At 36.2% G+C, this 21,825-nt stretch overlaps 1 protein-coding gene and 1 long non-coding RNA gene across 2 annotated transcripts in view; one reads left to right on the forward strand and one right to left on the reverse strand.

Moving 5' to 3' along the window:
* The window catches only part of WDR36 (WD repeat domain 36), a 36,255-nt gene that overhangs the window by 8,564 nt on the left and 5,866 nt on the right, over positions 1–21,825 (forward strand). The window contains exons 7-18 of the mRNA XM_034432746.3: positions 740–872; positions 1,407–1,582; positions 7,030–7,150; positions 8,630–8,695; positions 9,682–9,765; positions 13,448–13,602; positions 13,888–14,002; positions 14,384–14,549; positions 15,960–16,068; positions 19,045–19,124; positions 20,793–20,900; positions 21,511–21,608. Of these exons, the coding sequence (XP_034288637.1) occupies positions 740–872; positions 1,407–1,582; positions 7,030–7,150; positions 8,630–8,695; positions 9,682–9,765; positions 13,448–13,602; positions 13,888–14,002; positions 14,384–14,549; positions 15,960–16,068; positions 19,045–19,124; positions 20,793–20,900; positions 21,511–21,608 (1,411 nt within the window). The remainder of the gene's footprint in view (positions 1–739; positions 873–1,406; positions 1,583–7,029; positions 7,151–8,629; positions 8,696–9,681; positions 9,766–13,447; positions 13,603–13,887; positions 14,003–14,383; positions 14,550–15,959; positions 16,069–19,044; positions 19,125–20,792; positions 20,901–21,510; positions 21,609–21,825) is intronic.
* LOC117674635 (uncharacterized) overlaps positions 1–21,825 on the reverse strand; it is a 28,629-nt gene that overhangs the window by 3,379 nt on the left and 3,425 nt on the right. Inside the window, exon 2 of the long non-coding RNA XR_004593924.3 lies at positions 15,314–15,348. This is a non-coding gene — a long non-coding RNA (uncharacterized LOC117674635). The remainder of the gene's footprint in view (positions 1–15,313; positions 15,349–21,825) is intronic.

Below are 21,825 nucleotides of genomic sequence, written 5' to 3' on the forward strand. Positions count from 1 at the left end.
AAAAAACCAATATTAGTAGCTTATGTTAGCTGACTTCTGTGCTGTTGCCTTTTAACCAACCAAAATGACTGTCATTACTGTACACCACATCTGTTAGCATTCCATATGCTTCTCTTAGCAATAGTAGATGAGAAGTTTCTTCTTGATGGTTTACATACAGCTAGGATTAGACTTATTTTATGATAGGATTTCTTTAGAACTAAATCTCATTCTGTTTTTCGTAAACATGTATATGAGCATCAGGTTTTTTTAAAAAAAATAGAGCAAAATAGTCAGAATAGAATAGCCATAGAAAAGACTGGAGGAGTCAACAGGTCTAGGAAAAAATTCTACTAGAATCATACTTCCTGGAGACCGCTTCTGAACTTCGTGCTTGTAGTGGAAAAGAATGAAACTTTGATTTTGGGTTTTACCAAGTAGATTGATAGGTCTTTACAGAAATGGCTGGTTCATATTATTATGAAAAAGCAAAAAGTTGTGATTTGATGTTAATGCCGTATTTTACTGCAACAGAGTGTGTCGGAAGTCAATGCTTCTTTTTCTTTTTTCTTATCCTTCCTCACTTCTCTTCCCCCTTTTCCTCCCCACTGTTTTTCTATTTACTTTCGTATTTTATAATATTTTATAACTCAATAAAAATGTTAAACTAGAGTCATATTTCCAATGCTTTCAACGCGGTGTATATATATAATATTTCAAAATTAAAAAAAATTCTTACGCATACTAATTTTCTTTGCAGGCACCAGCAGTGGATGTCATTGCAATTGGACTTGTGACTGGGCATATAATAGTGCATAATATTAAGTTTGATGAAACACTGATGAAATTTCAACAGGATTGGGGGCCCATAACTGCAATATCATTTCGTACAGGTAAATTTCAGTCTTTATTAAATAATAATAAAAGGAATTGCAAAAAGTTCAAGTAATCCAGAATGTCTCCCATGTTATGAATTAAAAACACAAACAGAAGACAGTATTAATGTTTGTTTGCTAGCTTAATAACTCTTATGCTTCTTCTAATTTTCTTCTTTTTTTGTTGTTGGCTTTGTATGCTCGTTTTGGTTGGCTTTGACTCCTGCAAGAAATAATCCCTGCAGTTTTCTTGGCAGATTTCAAAATGGTTTAGTCTTGTACTTTTCTTAGGCTTGAGAGAAAATGGCTGGCTGAAGGTCATTTAGTTGGCTTCATGCCTAAAGTGGGATTAGAACTCACAGCCTTCCAGTTTCTATCCTGAGGCCTTAATCATTATATCAAACTGACTCTCAGCCATAGAGTAGTGTAATTTTGTGAATTTGAATATAGCTGTTTAAAACATGTTTTAAAGCGCCTTGACTTTCTTCTCCAATAGTAACTCTTAAAAAGGAATATTTATGTTTCCCCTCCCCCCCAATTTTTTTGGATCAGATGGGCATCCAGTTCTGGCTGCTGGAAGTCCTGTTGGGCATATTGGGTTATGGGACCTGGAGGAAAAGAAGCTTTTGGGCCAGATGCGAGATGCGCATTCTACAGCAATTTCGGGTATGTCATTTGTCCAAGGAGAGCCACTTCTCATTACTAATGGTGCAGATAATGCTATAAGGGTAAGTTATGTCGGTTTACCTAAGCTTTCTCCAAAAATGTTTATGTGCATTTCATCTAGGATTAATGTTCTTTATTTTGTTCTTGGAAACAAACATGTTTTATATTTTCAGTTACATAACACTGTCTCCAGAATAGGATCATTGCTTAAAATGCAAAAAAAAAAAAGAAAAGAAAAGAAAAGGTTTATTTGTCAAAGAATTTTGCAGTTGAATCTTGTGAACTGAGAAATAGGTGAAATTATGTAAAGCATTAAATGAAAAGCAGACTATACTGATTGCTAATGTATTGGACACTGCTCAAGACACTTTGAATTATATAAGTTGCCTCTATTCACAAAAGTGAGAATTTGATCTGGGACCCTATTCAGATTCTCCAAAGGCTACCTGTTTCCCTTCTGTCTGAATCTTTTATTAGGAATTCTCAGTTTTGCATGATTTCTGATTACTAATAATATGAAATCCCCAAATTGGTATAACACATTTGCTTTTGTATGAAAATTATGAGTATTTTGAACCCTTTGAGGATTATAAATGAATAGGTGCAGGGATTTTGTGTATGCATCCTTTATGTTTTATTGGAGAGAAGAGAACCACCAATAGATAAAATTTATTGACAGATTTGGAAGAAATTTCCAAGCATGGATATTTCTTTTGAGAAGATAAATCTGTCAGATAGAGGAAAGGTCTCTAAAAGAATCTTTAAAAGATGTAGCCATCCTTGCACTTTTGTGAGCATGCTGTGTACAGATTATCCTCATTTTATACCCAGTGACCTGATGACCAAAATGGACCACCCAAAGTTACTTACAAGCCAGTTCTGAAGTTCCAACAGCCCCCCTCCCCATTCAAATGACAGCATTTTAAGCGCTCCACAACTAGCCCCCATTTACAACCATTTTCAATGTCCTATGGTCATGTGACCATGATTTACATCTTTGCCCAAAACTTTTACTTCCAGTTTTCAGCAAAACACCCCGTAGCGAACATACATTTGCTTGCCAACTATCGCCTAAAAGGTTGCAAAATCTGATCGGTCACCCAAGTGACCCACTTTATAACCATCCCAACTTATGACTGTAATGGGCAGACTCCATCGTGGTCACAAGTCAAGGACTACCTATACAAATAATTAATTCCACAGAAATGCTAAGTAAATTACAGAATTTTAAAGAATTATGTGCACAGCAGTCTTCAAAATTGAGCGGTGAGATTTGCTGTTCCTCCTTTTTTCTCAAGTGTGTTTAATTAGTGTATAAAAACAACATTCAACATGGAATGAAAGGCTTTGCGATTACGTACTGAATGGCACCTCTGCGATCTAGGGCAATTGCAGTGGTAAAGTTAGCTATCATTACCAACTGTACTCCCTGATTGACTGGAGCTGTGAGCCTGCTGACTATAAATTGCAAACAGGCATTATCTTTGTCAGTAAAATATACCTTGTATTCAGTTGTACCAGATTGCCTGAAATGATAAGTAGTTTTTATACTCCGGATAGTAGTCCACTGCTTATCGTTTCAGACAATCTGAAAGACAAGTATTGTGATTTTATTTGTAAATAGCAAATAGCCTAAATGAAAAATCACAGTCTAAAGCTTTATTTTATTTACAGTATTGAGCTTGGGGGCAGGGGTGGGATCTAAATTTTTTTACTACCGGTTCTGTGGGCGTGGCTTATTTTGTGGGCATGGCTTGGAGGTCATGTGACTGGGTGGGCATGGCTAGCTGGTCATGTGACCGGGTGGCCATGGCTATGTGTATAGGGACTACTCAGAGGGCTGAAAAAAGTCATTTCTGACAGATCCTCGCACTTTTGACTGGTCCTCACACTTATGACCATCCTCACATTTATGCCCGTGCAGCATTCTTAACAACCATGTCACTCATTTCACAACTGCTTCTTTTCACCATGGTGATAAGATAGGGCAAAAAACGTAAAATGTGAGTATAGTCGTAAATTCAAGATCTGGTCAAAAGTGCGAGGACCAGTCAAAAATAACTTTTTCAGCCCTCTGAGTAGTCCATGTGCACAAAAGGACTACCCAGAGGGCTGAAAAAAGTGATTTCTGACAGGTCCTCGCACTTTTGACCGGTCTTCGCACTTATGACTGGTCATCATTTATGCCCATTGTAGCATTCTTAACAACTGTGTGACTCATTTCACAACTGCTTCTCTTCACCATGGTGACAAGATAGGGCAAAAAACGTAAAATGTGAGGATAGTCGTAAGTTCGAGGACTGGTCAAAAGTGCGAGGATCAGTCAAAAATAACTTTTTCAGCCCTCTGAGTAGTCCATATGCACAAAAGGACTACCCAGAGGGCTGAAAAAAGTGATTTCTGACAGGTCCTCGCACTTTTGACTGGTCTTTGCACTTATGACTGGTCATCATTTATGCCCATTGTAGCATTCTTAACAACCATGTCACTCATTTCACAACTGCTTCTCTTCACCATGGTGACAAGATAGGGCAAAAAACGTAAAATGTGAGGATAGTCGTAAGTTCGAGGACTGGTCAGAAATAACTTTTTCAGCCCTCTGAGTAGTCCATATGCATAAAAGGATACAGCAATAGAGAGGGATGAAGGAAGGGAAGGGAAGGGAAATTAGAGTAGGAGTGAGGGTAAGAGAGGGAGGAAGAGAGGAGGAGAAAGAGAAAGGAAGAGGAAGTAGGGAGGAGAAGAAGAGGGTGAGGAAGAGAAAGTAAGAAGGAAAGAAAAGAGAGAGGTGGTAGGTTTGAGGAGAAAGATTGCTGTACGATAAAAAAGATGAAAGGGAAGAAAGCCAACCCCAAACAAATATAAAGATATTAAGATAAAGAATGAATTGTTAAACTTTAAAGAATAAAAGAGAACAAATATGAATAAATAACAATAATTAGAAACACACATACAAACATACAATGTATTTTCTTTGAACAGAGTATTTGGCCGGTTCACAAATTTAAACAGTGTTTAGTCATTTCAATTAAATTTACAATTTCTATATTTCCTTTTTGCCATATTTATTCCTCATCTATTTTTTTAAAAAAACAATATTACCCTTCATCCTCATTTCTAATCTTAATCAAATTCAATTTTTCCCTTCTATTCTATATTATACCCCTTCCCATTGTCATCTATTTTTATATCCATCCTCATATTGGTTAATTATGTAATATTACAGTTGTTTAATATAAATTCAACATTTTAATATAAATCAATTAGTTATATAACTACCTTTTTTGTATATTAATCAATATGAACATGAATATTCCAATTATTTCCATGCAATCCAATTTCTACAAATCAATTAATTATATTTACCAATAATAATAAACCAAATAATTTCCCCCATATATTCCTCCAAACCACAACTTAACCATTTCTGCTTTCAACACAATATACAATTAATAGTATCTCAATTATTACAATTCCCTAGTTAAATAGAGCTTTTTTTCTTTTGTGTTTTAAAATCTTGAACTCTCCTCTTTTTCCCTAAATTTCCCATTGTTTGCACCTACCTTTTTTGGTGAGGAAAAAGAAAAGAAATCTGCCTGCCTAATTTTCCAACGTTGCAGCAACAGTAAAGCCAACAGCCTGCTTTACTTTCAGTTTTGTTTTTCAGAATAGCTAGGGGGGAAAAAATTGCTCCAGCACTCTTTGCAAACAAGCAGCAGAGCCCTCCGCAAAACAGCTGAGACCAAATCAACTGAGAGTCGGGAGCCGATCTAATCAAGGGCTAATTAGCGTATGCTGAAGCTCCGCGGGCCAATAAAATTACAAAAAAACACCGAACCATTTGTTAAATTGCTGGCTGGCCGCCCCTCACCCACCACTATTTATTGGCAATAAATAGTGGTGCGGAGGGGTGGGGCAAGCCAGCAATTTAACAAACGGTTCGGCCGAATCCTCTAGAACCGGCAGAATCCCACCACTGGCTATAGGGCGGCCCTTTGAAGCCCCGCGGCAAGAATTTAAACATTTTCTTTTCCTCTAGCCATCAGCTGGGACTCAGGAGGCAGCAATAGATTGGGGGTGGGGCCAAATAAAAGGTAAGAATAATGGGGGGGTGGGAGGGCGGGGGGGAGAACCGGTTCGGTGACGTCATATCGTCACCGCTACCGGCTCGACCGAACCGGGAGGAACCCACCGCTGAGTCACATAATAGTAGGAACAGACATTGCTGCTTTAAGAAGTTGCTGACAGCACTCCTGCCTGGTGCAAAGTCTCTTTTTTTCCTTTAACTCTAAAGTTAACTGCTTGGGGGGAATTAATTGTTGAAAGCAGAAGATTACCTGCATCTGAATTGGCCCCTGAATAAAACAGAATAAAATAAAGCCTCATGAAATTAAGGTTCATAGCATTGCCAAATTGATTCAAATACCTTTACGTTTTGCAATATAATGGAGTGTTTGGGAGACAAAGGGGCAAGAGTTCCAGGAAACAATTCAGACAATTGAGGCAAGAGCATGCAATGGATTAAGGATCAGAGAAAGGGAGGGGGGACCTACCTTAATTGTTTGGGTGGTTAAAAGTGGCAGCAGACAGTTTGTGCCTTCAGACTCACAACATACTGTTAATGTGGCCTTAAAATAAAGTAGAATTAGCCCTTTTAGGCATGATTCATGTCTGGTTTACCTGAGAAAGCAACATGTAATAAGGTGTGTGTGTGTGTGTGTGTGTGTGTGTGTGTGTATCAAATATATTTTACTGATAAAGAAATAAAGGGAGACTGGTATAGATCTATTTCAAGCTTCTTAGCTCTCATCAGCCAGCCTTACCCTTACTTGGATTCGAACCTGGGCTGCCTGCATGTAAGCCCAGGTTCGAATCCAAGTAAGGGTAAGGCTGGCTGATGAGAGCTAAGAAGCTTGAAATAGATTTATACCAGTCTCCCTTTATTTCTTTATCAGTAAAATATATTTGTTATAAAAAATGGTTATACCACCGGGCAGTCTAGTACAGATGGCTCATTAAATGTCCTATTGAGACAAATTTTGTATAATTTCATTACTCGTCCTGAAGTTGTGCAAGATATTAGTATTCTCGCTCAAAATCTAGAAGATTTCAACTTTTTTTCCTCTTCAGTGTCCTTTTTTTAAAAAAAAAATAAAAATTGGGGTGTTAGAGGTGCCATCAAAGTTAATGCTGACACAACACTGCAACCCCTTGCATAAGTTATATTCAGTTAATGTTCATATTGGCCTAATGGCTTCTTTCAGTTAAAACATTGAAAGAGATTAATTCTCCCTGTATAAATAGCTTGAATGTAATATTATTTTTTTTATCCAAATAATGAGAAAAATTGTTCATCCCAAAAGAAATATCATATACAAACTCCTATTCATTAGTACTTTATAATGATTTTAACATTATGGAGACCTGATGTTAATACTTTGCATAGGAAAGCTTTTCTTTTAGTTTGTTGCTTACAGTTTGTTTGTTTGTTTGTTCATTTATTTACTAGGTATGGATCTTTGATGGCCCTGGAGGAAGTGGTAGGCTGCTAAGATATCGAATGGGACATAGTGCACCTCCAACAAAAATCCGACATCATGGGCAAAATGGGCAGCAGATCCTTAGTGCTGGTAAGAGTTCCATTTTCTGTTGAAATGACTGCAGGTAGTTGTCGCTCAGCAACCATTGAAAGTTATGGTGATTCTGAACAAATGATACAGGTAGTCCTTGACTTACAACCCACAATTGAGCCCAAAATTTATGTTGCTAAGTGAGACATTTCTTAAGGGATTTTTTGCCCCCATTTTATATGACCTTTCTTGTCATAGTTGATAAGCGAATCACTGCAGTTGTTAAGTTAGTAACACGGTTGTTAAGTGAAGCTGGCTTCCCCATTGATTTTGCTGGTCAGAAGGTCGCAAAAGGTGATCACAGGACCCTGGGACACTGCAACCCTCATAAATATGAACCAGTTGCCAAGCATCCAAATTTTGACCATGTGAGTATGAGGATGCTGCAAGAATGTAAGTGAAAAATCGTCATAAATCAATTTTTTAAGCGCTGCTATAACTTTAAATAGTCACTAAACAAATAGTTGTAAGTTGAAGACTACCTGATTTCAAGGACTACAACCACAGTCATTGCAGTTCCCCCATGATCATGCAGTCAAAATTCAGGGGCAGCCCCCTACATTTAGGAGCACAGCATGCACTTCAATTCCGTCCTAGGCCCTCCCCATCTTTTCCCTTTTGGACACTAAGCACTCATGCTTTTGCTCCCAGCCCCAGGCCCTCCACTATCTCACCTACCTTCATTGTCTTCCTCCTTCAACTGCTACATGAAGCACACCCAGCCTAGCTCTTCAGGAGGCAACTGCTGGCTGGGCCTACCTTAATTGCAGGAGGAAGAAGAAGACAGCAAAAGTAGCTCATAATAGTAGATGGTAAGGGAGTAAGGGCATTGGAGTACTGGGTGTCCAAAAAGGCAGAAATGGACAGGGGGATAGACAGATGGGAGAGTTGAAGCAGAAGCGACAGGGGTCAAGTCACGAAATGCTAGAGGTTCTTTCTTAACAACAGTACAGTCTTAACCTAACACTCACAACCAAGACTTCTAGAACTCCTATCGCTAAACTGCTTCACTTAGCAACAGAGCTTTTGGTCCCAGTTAGGGTTCTTAAGCAAGGACTACCTGTAACACCGTTTTGGATAAAGTGGCATGATTTTGCAGTTGCATGGTACAGTTGCTACATCAAGTGTCCCATATTAAAGTTTAGTTTTAAATGAGTTTGCTAAATTTGTTTTGGCTTTGTCGCCGATGCAAGTTTAACTGGAGTGTTATCTTGACATTTTTCATTCTTTACACATTTCTAAAACGTATTACGGATTTTGTAACCACTTCTCACGGAAGGTTTATTTTTGTAAATTTCCTGATGTAGCTTCGAAGTAACTGTAAAAGTTGTTGGGTAACCAAGCATATTTGTACTTGTAAATGCCAAGTTTTATTCAGTGGCTTATATAAAGGCTTGAATTTCATAGATGAATGAAAATGCCTAAAATAAACATTTACACAGGAAATACTTTCACTCTCTCTTTTATATTTTATCATAGGTCAAGATGGTACTTTACAATCATTTTCCACAGTGCACGAACGATTCAATAAAAGTTTAGGACGTGGTGAGTGTCATAGTAAAAACAAAATACAAATTGTTAGTTAGAACTAACAATATTAAAAATGTGGAATTTGTAATTCAGTATTATTTAAATATCAAGAGTCTGTTCAATACATTTTCTGGTTTCTAGCCATATTTTGAAAAACAATGTGTCTTTGTTGTAAATTCCTCTTTTGAAGGAAATATCATATAGCTAGCCATGAGAAATATGATGTTTATAAATCTGGGTAACAAAGAGGAGTAGAAAGGAAGGCCTTTGCAGGAGAAAGTTGGACTTTTATAGAAAAGATTTCTTAGTCCAGATGAGGTGGTAAATATGGGGGGAAAAAAAACTTTAATTATCAATCAAATTGCTAATAAAGCCTTTTCCAGAAATCGAAAGAATTCTTGTTTTCTGTTTGCTAGCCTTGCAGATCATGACTGCAGAACCAGCAGAGAAATATGATTGGTTGAGATGGGAGAACTTTTTAATTAAAAGTGTCTTCTTTGTATTTGAAAATATTCATTTTTATCTGTATCATCTGTTCTAATAGAAAATAAATGGAATTGGATGGTTTTCTAGGAGGAACTTGCAATCTCCATTGATCTGAGGACCTCACTAGGGTTTTTTTGTTTGTTCGTTTGTTTTTGCATTATTTTGCGTGCCGCATTGCAAAGTAGACAGGACTAGGGCCAAGTGGATTTTGTTTATTTCTTAAGTGCAGTCAGGTGTTTTAGGTTTGAATTTGTTATGTTAAGCTTTTGCACTACTTATATCACCCAATTTTTCCATTAAATCTCTAAAAAAAGTCAAAAAATGCACACAAAACCTCCAAATTATGGCTGTACCCTCAAGGGGCCTATGGGTGGAAAGCTAGGTAACCAGTGGCATAAGGCCACATATTTTATACTTCTTTTGAACACATAGGACTCAGAAGTCTTCCATAGATATGACTATTCAAATTATCTATTACATTGCACACATAGCTGTTTTTTTTATCATGTTTCAAGGTTCGATAAATAAGAAGAAATCAAAAAAGAAAGGACTTCGTCATGACACAATGGCACTTCCCCCTATTACAACATTTGCAACAGGTATGCAACTGCTGCTTAATTTGAATGAATAAGATTATAACCCATCACATCAAGCTTTTTTTTAATTCATGAGAACTTTATAAATATTCTTCATTGATAGAATTGCTAGCACTGTTTATCTAGATGAGCTGAGATAATTTATCTTTTTCACTACCGATAATGAGAGTCAAAGTGGTTGGCAAAGTGGTTAAGGCATGAGGCTACAAAACGGAAGACTATGAATTCTAGTCCCACTTTAAACCAAATTCTAGTCCCACTTTAAACCAAAGCCAGCTAAGTGACCTTGGCTAGTCACTTTTTCTCAGCCCTAGAAATGAGGCAATAACAAACCACTTTTTTGCCAAGAAAACTGCAGGGACTTGTTCAAGTAGTCTCTAATCAGACGTAATTGAATGGAAGAAGGGAGGGGGGAAGCCAACAATGTATAGAGAAGTGAAATTCTTGTGCTTTTTATTCTTGAAGAATAGAATAGAATAGAATTCTTTATTGGCCAAGTGTGATTGGACACACAAGGAATTTGTCTTTGGTGCATATGCTTTCAGTGTACATAAAAAGACAAGATTCATTCGTCAAGAATCATAAGGTACAGCACTTAATGATAGTCATAGGGTACAAATAAGCAATTAGGAAACAATATCAATATAAAGGATAAGGATACAAGCAACCATGTTACAATCATGCAGTCATAAATGGGAGGAGATGGGTGATAGGAACGATGAGAAGACTAATAGTAATAGTAATGCAGCCTTAGTGAATAGTTCGATGATGTTGAGGGAATTATTTGTTTTTGATTTTGATAAGATTTGTCTTTCCTGTTGATCCAAGCTATAGCGTTCTCATTGTGTTGGAAAGCATCATTTTGTAGATCACTTAATCCAGACCTCCACAAAATATGGCCCATGTGCCACATGCAGCCCATTGAGCAGCCTTCTACAGCCCACCTGTGTTTTAAAAATAAATTTGGCACTGCCCCAAAAGTCACACTGCTGAGCGCCTCCAAACTTATAGGGCTGCCACTGCTCCACTGGTTCTCAATAGCTGCTTGGTATGCCGTATATTCTTTTGCTGCCTGTGATGATTTTTAATTTATCAATGTAGCTATTTTCCCTTTACAGTATACATTGTGCCAGTAGGAACCCAACATTACAGCATTTCTGGCAGATGGCTGTCCAGCCTCTGTTTAAGCACTTTTAGCAAAGGAAACTCCACTATTTTTTTTTTTAATTTGATTTATATGCCGCCCTTCTCCGGAGACTCAGGGCGGCTTACAATGCGTTAAGCAATAGCCTTCATACTTTTGTATATTTATACAAAGTCAGCTTATTGCCCCCACAAACTGGGTCCTCATTTCACCTACCTTAGAAAGGATGGAAGGCTGAGTCAACCTTGAGCCTTGGAGAGATTCGAACCAGCAGTAATTGCAGGCAGCTGTGTTAATAACAGGGTGCTTAGACCACTGTACTATCACTGTACTATCATTTCCAAGTCAATCTGTTCCATTGGTGAAAAACTTAACCATTAAGTGTTTTTTTTGCCAGATACCTGACTTAAATCTATTTTCTTGTAATTTAAACCTTTTCTTGACTGCTCTTCTGGAACTACTGCCTCATTATCTTCCTGTGAACTGGACACAGTATTCTAAATGTGGTCTGAGCATCCAGAATAGAGAACTGCAGTTTCTCCTGATTTGGCACTGTATTTCTCTTGATGCATTTAGGGGTGGGTTTTTTTTGTTTCTTGTTTTGCAACTGCTTATCACTGTTGGTTCAACTTGCAGTTCATCAAGTTACCCAGATTATTTTGAAATGTACTGCAATATGTGATTTCCATCCCTCAAATCCTATGCTCATTCCTTGGATGTTTTTTCTTTATCCAGAGTTTTCATTCATAGGATTTTAAAGTTGGAAAGAGTCAGTTATAAGCCATAGCAAAGATATATCAGGCCTTAATCAGGTGGTGCAGTGGTTAGAATGCAGTATTGCAGACTAACGCTAACTCTGGCCACTACCTGACAGGGCTCGAAGTTGACTCAGCCTTCCATCCTTTCAAGGTCAGTAAAATGAGGATCCAGATTGTTGGGGACAATATGCTGACACTGTAAACTGCCCAGAGAGTGCTGTAAAGCACTATGGGGCAGTATATAAGTCCCATTGCTATAGGTACTTATCCTGACCAAAGCATATGTTTGAGATTTCCTCAAAGAATAATGTCAACCTGAAGGAAAGCTGCTGGTTTTCAGTGATGTTGACCTCTAAGTAGGAAAACAATAAGAAAACACTTAACTGGCTTACTTCAGCTGTTTAAGACATTTCATCATTTGATATGTATATAGTAAATATTATTTTCGCTATAAGGATAAATGGTTTAGAATGATCTTCACAGGCCCCAGACTGAGTATTACTGAAAATCTGTGAGTAGTTCTCAAATAGGCAATGCGTGCAAGGAGAATATCAAGTATTTCTGAGCTACAAGGAAGGGGGAGAAATTCCAAAAGAAAGAACAGAGATTCTTGTCAACTCATGTCTAATTCAATTAGGATAGGATAGGATAGGATAGGATAGGATAGGATAGGATAGGATAGGATAGGATAGGATAGGATAGGATAGGATAGAATAGAATAGAATAGAATAGAATAGAATAGAATAACAGAGTTGGAAGGGACCTTGAAGGTCTTCTAGTCCAACCCCCTGCCCAGGCAGGAAAGCCTACACCACTTCAGACAAATGGTTATCCAATATCTTCTTAAAAATTTCCAATGTTGGAACATTCACAACTTCTGCAGGCAAGTTGTTCCACTTATTAATTGTTCTAACTGTCAGGAAATTTCTTCTTAGTTCTAAATTGCTTCTCTCCTTGATTAGTTTCCACCCATTGCTTCTTGTTCTACCCTCAAGTGCTTTGGAGAATAGTTTGACTCCCTCTTCTTTGTGGCAACCACTGAGATATTGGAACACTACTATCATGTCTCCCCTAGTCCTTCTTTTCATTAAACTAGGCATACCCAGTTCCTGCAACCATTCTTCATGTTTTAGCCTCCTCTCCCCTAATCATCTTTGCTGCTCTTCTCCGAACTCTTTCTAGAGTCTCAATATCTTTTTTATATTGTGGCGACCAAAACTGAATGCAATATTCCAAGTGTGGCCTTACCAAGGCATTATACAGTGGTATTAACACTTCACATGATCTTGATTCTATCCCTCTGTTTATGCAGCCCAGAACTGTGTTGGCTTTTTTGGCAGCTGCTGCACACTGCTGGCTCATATCTAAATAGTTGTCCACTAGAACAACCATTTAGATATTAAATTCATAATTTAATGAATTATGGATTTATTAAAACATAAAATTTGACCAAGGATATCTAAACTTTAACTACTAACTTTATGCAAGTAGTTGGTGAGAAAGCTGCATAGGCTGCTGGATCAGACAGCACTGTGTTTATTCTAGACTAATGTATTTGTTCCTCTTGCTTTACTGTCACAAGAGTGTGCTTGAAAATATGAAACGGGCTATAAGTAAATATGCTATAACAATTTCAAGTGCATCATTTGGAATGTGACATAGTCCAATTCGTTTAACATTTTTATTACATTGTAATTTAGAAAAAATGTTATAATTACTCTGTGTTTTAAAAATCTGTCAGTTAAAAGAATTTTATATATAATGAGTATTGATTGAATTGCAGAGGTGGCCCGTCAAAATGACTGGGATGGTATCATTGCTTGCCATCAGGGTTATGTAACCTGTACTACTTGGAATTATCAGAAATCTTCAATGGGAATCCATAAATTGAAACCAAAAGACATCAGCAAAAATAAATCTCTTGGTATATATGCAACAGTAAGTTTTTTTTTCTTAAATTATTGGAGGCAATTCTTAAATTCATGTAAAGCTGAAATCTATTTAAGTACAGCTCTTCATCTTATTCTGTATTTAGATTACACAGCATGCATCGTTACCTTGATTTTCCAAAGCTCATTTGTATGAACATCTAAACATTATTTGAAAATAAGTTTGAATGAATAACTATAAAATATTTAAGATTTTGACAATGTAAATTGTTTGCTATATTCAAGAGATACCCCTTGATATAAATAACTTATTTTTTTGTCTTTCTCTTGAAAGGCAGTAGACATTACTTCTTGTGGAAACTTTGCAGTAATTGGACTTTCAACAGGGCATGTGGATAAATACAATATGCAGTCTGGCATTCACAGAGGACGTTATGGTGAAGAAAAAGGTGAAAATCTGATCTTTTAAAAAAAACATTGTAATCAAAGTTTCAGTAGTTAATGTGGAGTCAATATATCCATTGCTTCATTTTCATAAAAAATTCTGTCACTGTAGGCTCAGGACTAATGAACATCAAACTAGGTTTAAGATTGGTAATGCTACTTAGGTAATAAATGCTCGATGACTACCAATATGTTGTTCTTACTAGCTTTGTTATGGTATGTCTTCTCCTTGGAAGATTTCTAGTATTGAACTTCAGATCCATTTCAAGAATTTGGTTCACTTTAGAAGTAGTCTAAACAAGTACAGTTAAAGGTTCTATTCAAGAAAGCTCATAAAAGAAGGCTAACAATTGATTCATTTTTTCTGTGTGTATGTATAATCAAAGCTCATGAAGGCTGCATAAGAGGTGTAGCAGTGGATGGACTCAACCAATTTACAATCACAATAGGAAGTGAAGGATTAATCAAATTCTGGAAATTCAAGACCACAACATTTGTTCATTCTATTGATCTCTCCACGCCTCCAAATAAAATGTTGCTTCACAGAGATAGGTGAGATGATGTGGTATATTCAGTAAAAGCTACAAACAAAATTAAAACTCATAGATATATTTTTAATGATTGGTTTATCAATCATTTTAATACTGATACTTTAATTGATATTGCATGAATGTGTGTATGATTTTGTATGTATGTTGTTTTTTAACCAAGCAATTGTGCTACAGGTGATGGAATGATATTCCTGATCGATACTGCAAGTAGAATCTCCACCTTATTTATTTATACTCTATACACCTTGATTTCATATTTTTATATATATTTATATCATGCATGCCTACAAACCTACTTTTATCATATATCACTACTTTTTCTTCCATATTCATTGCTAGCCATTCATTTTTTTATTCTATTTCACCCTACAAATCTATTAAGCACTCCACTCCCATGATGTTCAGCATAACCTTTATGCTTCTTTTAACAAGATAGAGGGCCAGTTTGGTGTATTGCTTGAGGCATCATACTAGAAACCTGAATTCTAGTCCCACCTTAGGGAAAAAGCCAGTTGGATTACCTTGGGCCAGTCACTTTCTCTCAGCCCTAGGAAGGAAACAATGGCTAACCATTGTCATGAAAACTGCAGGGACTTGTCAGACAGTCTCCAAGAATCAGACATAATATGGAAGAAAATAAAACATAAACTGCACTTGCGTCCATATGACAAAGCGGCAAAAACATGTTATCTATAGCTATTTTCACTTCTTCTGATAAACAGTTATTCGTTGCAATGGGCCACATACTTCTTGCGGTCTTCCTACCTGGATTTGCACTTCTTCCACCTTCAGTCATTTTTCTGCCAAGATATACAAATTAATGTACTTGCTCAGTTCTTTTGCCATTTATGTATAACTTGCCATTGATCACATCATTATACATTATGCACTGTTTTAGTCTTTTATACATTAATATTCAGATTCATTCTCTGTTTCTCACCAAGAACATAGTACCATCTGATTGCAAAACTACACACATATTCATAGCCCCAGCCAACACACTGTGATCTCACCTTATATATTAAACCATAAGTACATTAAATAATCTTCTTAGGAACATTAATAATAAATAATTCTTATCTATTAGAACATTAAGTAATAATTTCAGACTTCCCTATCTTACTCCCTCTCAATGCTGAGTCATTCACTAAGTATTCCATTTATTCTTATGCATGTTTTATTTCCATTAAGCTCTTAATACATCCAGCAACCAACTTTCAATTTGCATTATGCAAAAATTCCAAAATGTAATTCTGTTCACTTCAACATATGTATTTTCTAAATAAACATCTCTGGTTTTCTCTTAGAAAAATGGAAATATGGTTGAAGCATCAGCAATGAGCATCATGCAAGGGTTTGTTTTGGGTTTTTTTTACCATTTTAAACGTTTGATTATATTAAATTTTTACAGTGGCATTCTGGGAATAGCTATGGATGATTTTGGCATCAAAGTTCTGGATATAGAAACAAGAAAAATTGTGAGAAAATATTCAGGACACAAAGGGCAGATAAATGACATGGTGAGTCTTTAACTGTAAATTATAAACGGTATGAAAACGATGTGTTTTCTGAAGTAATCTAGATTTTGCTATTTCTAAATTAACACTAAACATAATGCTTGTGAAAGTTCTCTGTATTTCTGTATAGAAGCATGTAAGTATAATAGATACTGGAATGGCTTGGCATATTTGTCGAATAACATATTTGTATGCAAATCTATTCAATGTTAAATTTATATTGCCTGCGGATGTTAAATTTATATCGACTGCCTGCAAAGGCTCCTGGATTGGGGCTGAAAGGTGAAAGCAGAAGCAGTATGCTCCATCCCGTATTTGGGTAGACCAGGTTGCCCTGATAAAAAACACTTAAATCTATCGAATGTTTTTTATTTAATGCAATATCCAACTTTCCATTATATTGCAATAAGATCTTAATTTCTGTTGGAGAAATGATTTGGCAAAAATTTAAAACCATTAAATGCCAGGCAAGACATGATTAAAAAGATCTCCGCAGAACCTCAGAAAAGGGATTGTTATGTTTCAAAGATAGGCTACCCTCAACAGTTTCTACACTCCAAGAGGTTGCTAGGATACCTAGGGTATAGCCAGTGATCTGGAGGCCACCCTTGCATTTCTTGATAACTGTTTATTAATCCACTATAAGGATATCATTGAACAAAAATGTTCTATATGGGAGGACACCAAGGAAGAATTCACTTTTCTCTGGAAACTACATTGCTTTCTGCCTTGAATTTGCCAGTGAGCATCTGGATGATCCAAGCAGGCGACTGGAATGATTTTCTGTGAGCGGATGAGACAAATCTAAAAAATTTTGACATTTAATGAGAAACTTTTATGTTAGGAGAAAATGAAAGTGTTTTAGTTGTTTCACTAAAACACTTTCGTTTTCTCCAAACATAAAAGCATCATAATCATAAAGCCAGATTGTGAGAGTATCATGGTTTGCAATCTCAAAATACAGGTGGCTTGCAGTTATTGAGGAGACAACTGATTCTGAATTGTATCAGCTGATTATGCTGATTATGATTATGAAAAATGTTGGGGTATCCGGGAGATGAAGCTTAAATAAATACATCACAATATCAGTTCTAAAGACAAAAATAATTCTACAGCACAATCGTTGAAACAGAAAAAAATTAATCATTTTGGAATGACCAAATTGTGACACGATCGGAAATGTCAGTGAATTGAAACAGTTCTATAAAGACGAATAGGCCAAAATCATTCAAAATTGGTCAACAAGTGCTGTTAATGTTAGAGGTATCGTTAATTCTAATTCTAAATAGTTTTTTTTTTCTTTTCCAAACAGTGATAGTGAATTTTGGATCAATGTATTAAAACATGAAATGATTCACTACAATTGTTTTTTAGAGGCAGGGGGGAGGGCTATCTGTTTTCCAGAATTCTTTATTAAAAGGACTTAGATAAAACTCAGACTATATCACAGGTTATGATATTATAGGACTACAATAGTTCTAAAGAATTCACAAACTTTTTCCTCATCATTGTAGATATAAAACTGGGGAAGTCCACATTTTTTCTAGCCATATTAACATAGAGGGCTAAATCATATGTGTAATTACAGCGATAGCATTACTGACTAGGATTAGCACCCCCAGGCTTTTCAGTGTAGTTTTGTGCCTTTTGTATTTTCTTCTCATTACACAATCTGATCTACCTTATAAAAATTCAGGACAATCAACACAGTGAACAGTGGAAAGTTTAAACAGGTGGATCAGCCAGTGATCCTCACATTGGAACTTGAGGAAGACATTGCTTCAATTACAAGTAATATTCAATTTACAACCATTCATTTGACAATGGTCTGAAATTACAACAGCGTCAGAAAGAATGCTTTACAGTCTAAAACATTTCCAGCCATTGCAAAATGTCACACAGACAGACAGACAGACAGACAGACACACACACACACACACACAAAGTCATGATTGTGATCTAGGTGCTTAGCAACTTGTTTGCACTTACAGCCAGTTGCCAAGCATCCTATGACTATTTGATCGCCATTTGCAATCTTCTCCAGAAAGTCAGTGGGGAATAGGAAACATAGCAAGCTGCTGCTGCTGCCTGCTAAGAGAACTTCCTCTTCTCTCTGAGAAAGAGCTACTCAGGGCTTGAATTGCTCCAGCAAGCAGCCAGGACTAAATTGTTGCAGCAGACAGCTGTTTGAGAGCAAAAAGGTACCAGCTCCACATGGGCGTGAAACTGTCCAGCAGGCAGCCCTTTCACTTTTAAAGAATTGTCTGCCGAAGGATTTCAATTCTGTATAGAGCTGAAATAGTTCAGCAGACCTCTCTTTCACTCCATCCACTTCACAATCCAAGAGATCGCTTAATAACTGCAACTGGGAATGCTAGGATTATGCCTGTTGAGTGAAACTATCATGTGATGTCTCGCTTAATTATTGCTTTACTCAGTGACCAAGAATCCAGTGTCAATTGTGGTTCTAAGTCAATGACTACCTCTACTGGTTGAGAAAATAGATTGAAAAAGAAATTCACCACAGTTAACGCCATTGAAAGATTATAGAGACAGTAAAGAATCTAGCTTTATCTAAAGGTTTGCCTGAAAAAAATAGCACACAAGGAATTTATCCAAGCCAAAAGGTTGACTTTGTGCTTGAATTCAAGGTTTTCTGCAAAGATTTCAAAAGGATAGATGTTCTAAGTTCAGTCAAGCATGATTCAGTACAAAGAGAACTGTCGGAGCTCTAGATTAATGAGTTGTAAGTGTGAATGGAACAAATATCTTTCTAACAATAGAGCAGCAAATCTTAAAAGTATAAAAAAAATTGGGACTTTTTTTTGTAATATTAATAATGAGGTTGCTTTACAATTTGTTCAGGTACCAAATTGGGTCAATTATAAGACATGCCATAAGTTAGATCCAAAATAAATCAATTTTATCAATGAATAGGTCACTGTTACCCAATAAAAGTTTAATTACAATTTTTTGTAGACTTTCAGTCCTGATGGCCGTTGGCTAATAACTGCATCAATGGACTGTACCATTAGAACTTGGGATCTACCATCTGGATGGTAAGTAAGCTTTACAATAGAAGTTTATATGTTACCCCCATATATTTTAAGTCTGAAATCTGAATTCAGATAACAAAAGTTTCTGGTTTTAAAAGATATAGCAATGTAAATTGTTTCATTTTGCACAATGTAAGCAAAATAAATAAAGGCCAGGAAAGCTGCTAATGGATATGACTTCCAAAACGTGCTTCAGAATATATGGGAATTTAATGTAGCGTACAGTTATGTAAAATAAATGATGACATGGTGCAATATGTCATTGTTGTTTATCTGAGGTTGTATTTACTTACTTTTAAGAACTACTAAGGACCAGATGATTTTTACTATGACCTGATATATAAAATCATAGAATACAAAGAGGGTGTACTTTCTTTTTCACATGACTGTATGTGCAATAGCATATAACATCTGCATGTATTTCAGGGATCATATTCCTTCTCTCTATTCTGTACTGAAATATCTCTTGCAAATTGAATTTTTAAGTTTAATATTAAAATATTTTATTACACTTTTGGAACTGCTGTAGGTTCATTACATTATATATCGAATGCATTATCAATGTAGTGTATAGATACAGAAACAGATAGCAAACAATTCAACACTATTAAAGCAGTGAATACATGATACGCATGATAATGTTTCTGACAAACCTCATTTCATATACAATAACTACTTGTATCATATCAAAATTGACGTCAGTACTGCTTTTTAAAAACATGTTATCAAAAGGACTGTTTACGTTTCTAGGCAATAAAAATGATACAAAATTCAATTCTTAATTGGGTGCACAATGGTGACTGAGTACAATAGAGGTACACCAAGGACTTGGTACAAAGCAAATAAACAAATAATCTTCAGGGATAAATTAAGTTATCCTTACCAAAAAGAAATTATCTTTTCTGGCAACTACACAACACGCAAATAAAACACAAATGATTAAAGGAAAATCAAATATAAGAAGCAAGACAAATCACATTTAGAAAACGCAAGTTCAGATCACAAAGAGAATGTTTAACAGAAAATTAAATGCTGCAGTTAGACTAACACTGCAGGATTCTCATAGGCTACAAAATATATTCTTGTTTAGTCTTTTGAGTCTAGAAGAGAGATGTGAAAGATGATTTTTAAACTAGACAGTTCTCAAAAGGCATCAAACAGGTAATGGAATGATAAGACCTTTTCCGTATTTTTCGCACTATCAGACCCTTCGGACCAGATTTGATACCTGGAATGAAAATGGGGTACCCATTTATTTGCGTGTGTGTGCACTGGTGTACGCCAATGATGGCGAACCTTTTCGGTACTGAGTGCCCAAACTGTAACGCATGTGCATGCGTGTGTGTGCCGGAGCACCGGAAACCCGAAGACCAGCTGGTGGGTGTGCGCATACCTGTTTTTTTGGCCATTTTTAGGCTGTTTTTCGGGCCGTTTTCAGGTTGTTTTTTCGGGCTGTTTTCAGGCCATTTTCCGGTGCTCTGGCACCTGCAAAGACCGGCTGGCTGGTGCGCATGTGCACGCCAGAAACCAGAAGAGCATCTGGAGATAGCACACGTGCCCACAGAGAGGGCTCTTCATGCCATCTCTGACACACGTGCCAAAGGTTCGCCATAATGGTACTATGCAATGGATTTTTTAATTTATTTTTTTTAATTTATTTTTTTTTTGCAGCCTGGTTGATTGTTTCCTACTAGATTCAGCAGCAGTAAGCATTACTATGTCTCCTACTGGAGATTTCCTTGCTTCCTGTCATGTAGATGACCTTGGAATTTACTTGTGGTAAGTTTTTTATTTTGCAATTCTGTTTTAAAAATGATTTGTTTATATTCTTTGGACTGTTCCACAGTATAGTCACAATTATGTGATGATTCTCCCTTTTAAAAAGTGCTTTCTAGTTTGCAAGGTTGCTACTAATCAGATAAGTATGGTGGAACCTTTTTCCTAATGTAATTGAAATGTAAAAGCTTTCGTCCTTAAGAAATATTTGAAATATAGATATTTATTTTTTTTCTGCATCATTTTAGTCCCTTCCAGAGTTTTTGAAAGATGATTGGCATACCGATTTAATATTGTAGTTGATCACATGGTCTGCTAGAAATTTAGACTAAATTTGTAAATTTTATCCATCTATTGAGTCCTTTCCAAGGATTTGAGATAAGCAGATGTTGTTTAAATATTTATTATATGGGTAATATATGTCAGATGTTTAGATAGATGGCATTTTTAATCATCTATCAAGTCCTTCCCAAGGACCTGGGATAAAGAGATGTTGCTTAACGGTGTTAAAGATATTGTCACGGGATGTAAGTTGTTCCAAGTAAAGCTTCCTTTTGCAATCTACTATTATTAATATCATTATTATTTATTGCTTTTTAAATTTTCTTTTTAGGTCTAACCGTTCCCTGTTTTCACTTGTTTCCTTGCGCCCTCTTCCATCAGATTATGAGCCGTCTGTTACAACACTTCCTGGTACCTGTTCAACTGAAGGTAGTAATGCATATAGAGGCAGGCCTTGAAATAATAATTTCAGAGTATCACATTAACAAAATATATAACACTTTGGAATTTCTTGTTGGTTTTTTTCACATAAATATAATTTGGGACATATATACTGTATTTCTATCTATTTTGATAACAGGATCTAGGTAAATTGTTAGTCTAAAGTTTTTACAACTGCAAAAACTTGACTACAAAAGTTTTTGTT

Source organism: Pantherophis guttatus, chromosome 2, assembly GCF_059756535.1.
Source record: "Pantherophis guttatus breed Tessera chromosome 2, ASM5975653v1, whole genome shotgun sequence".
Classification (NCBI taxonomy): domain Eukaryota; kingdom Metazoa; phylum Chordata; class Lepidosauria; order Squamata; family Colubridae; genus Pantherophis; species Pantherophis guttatus.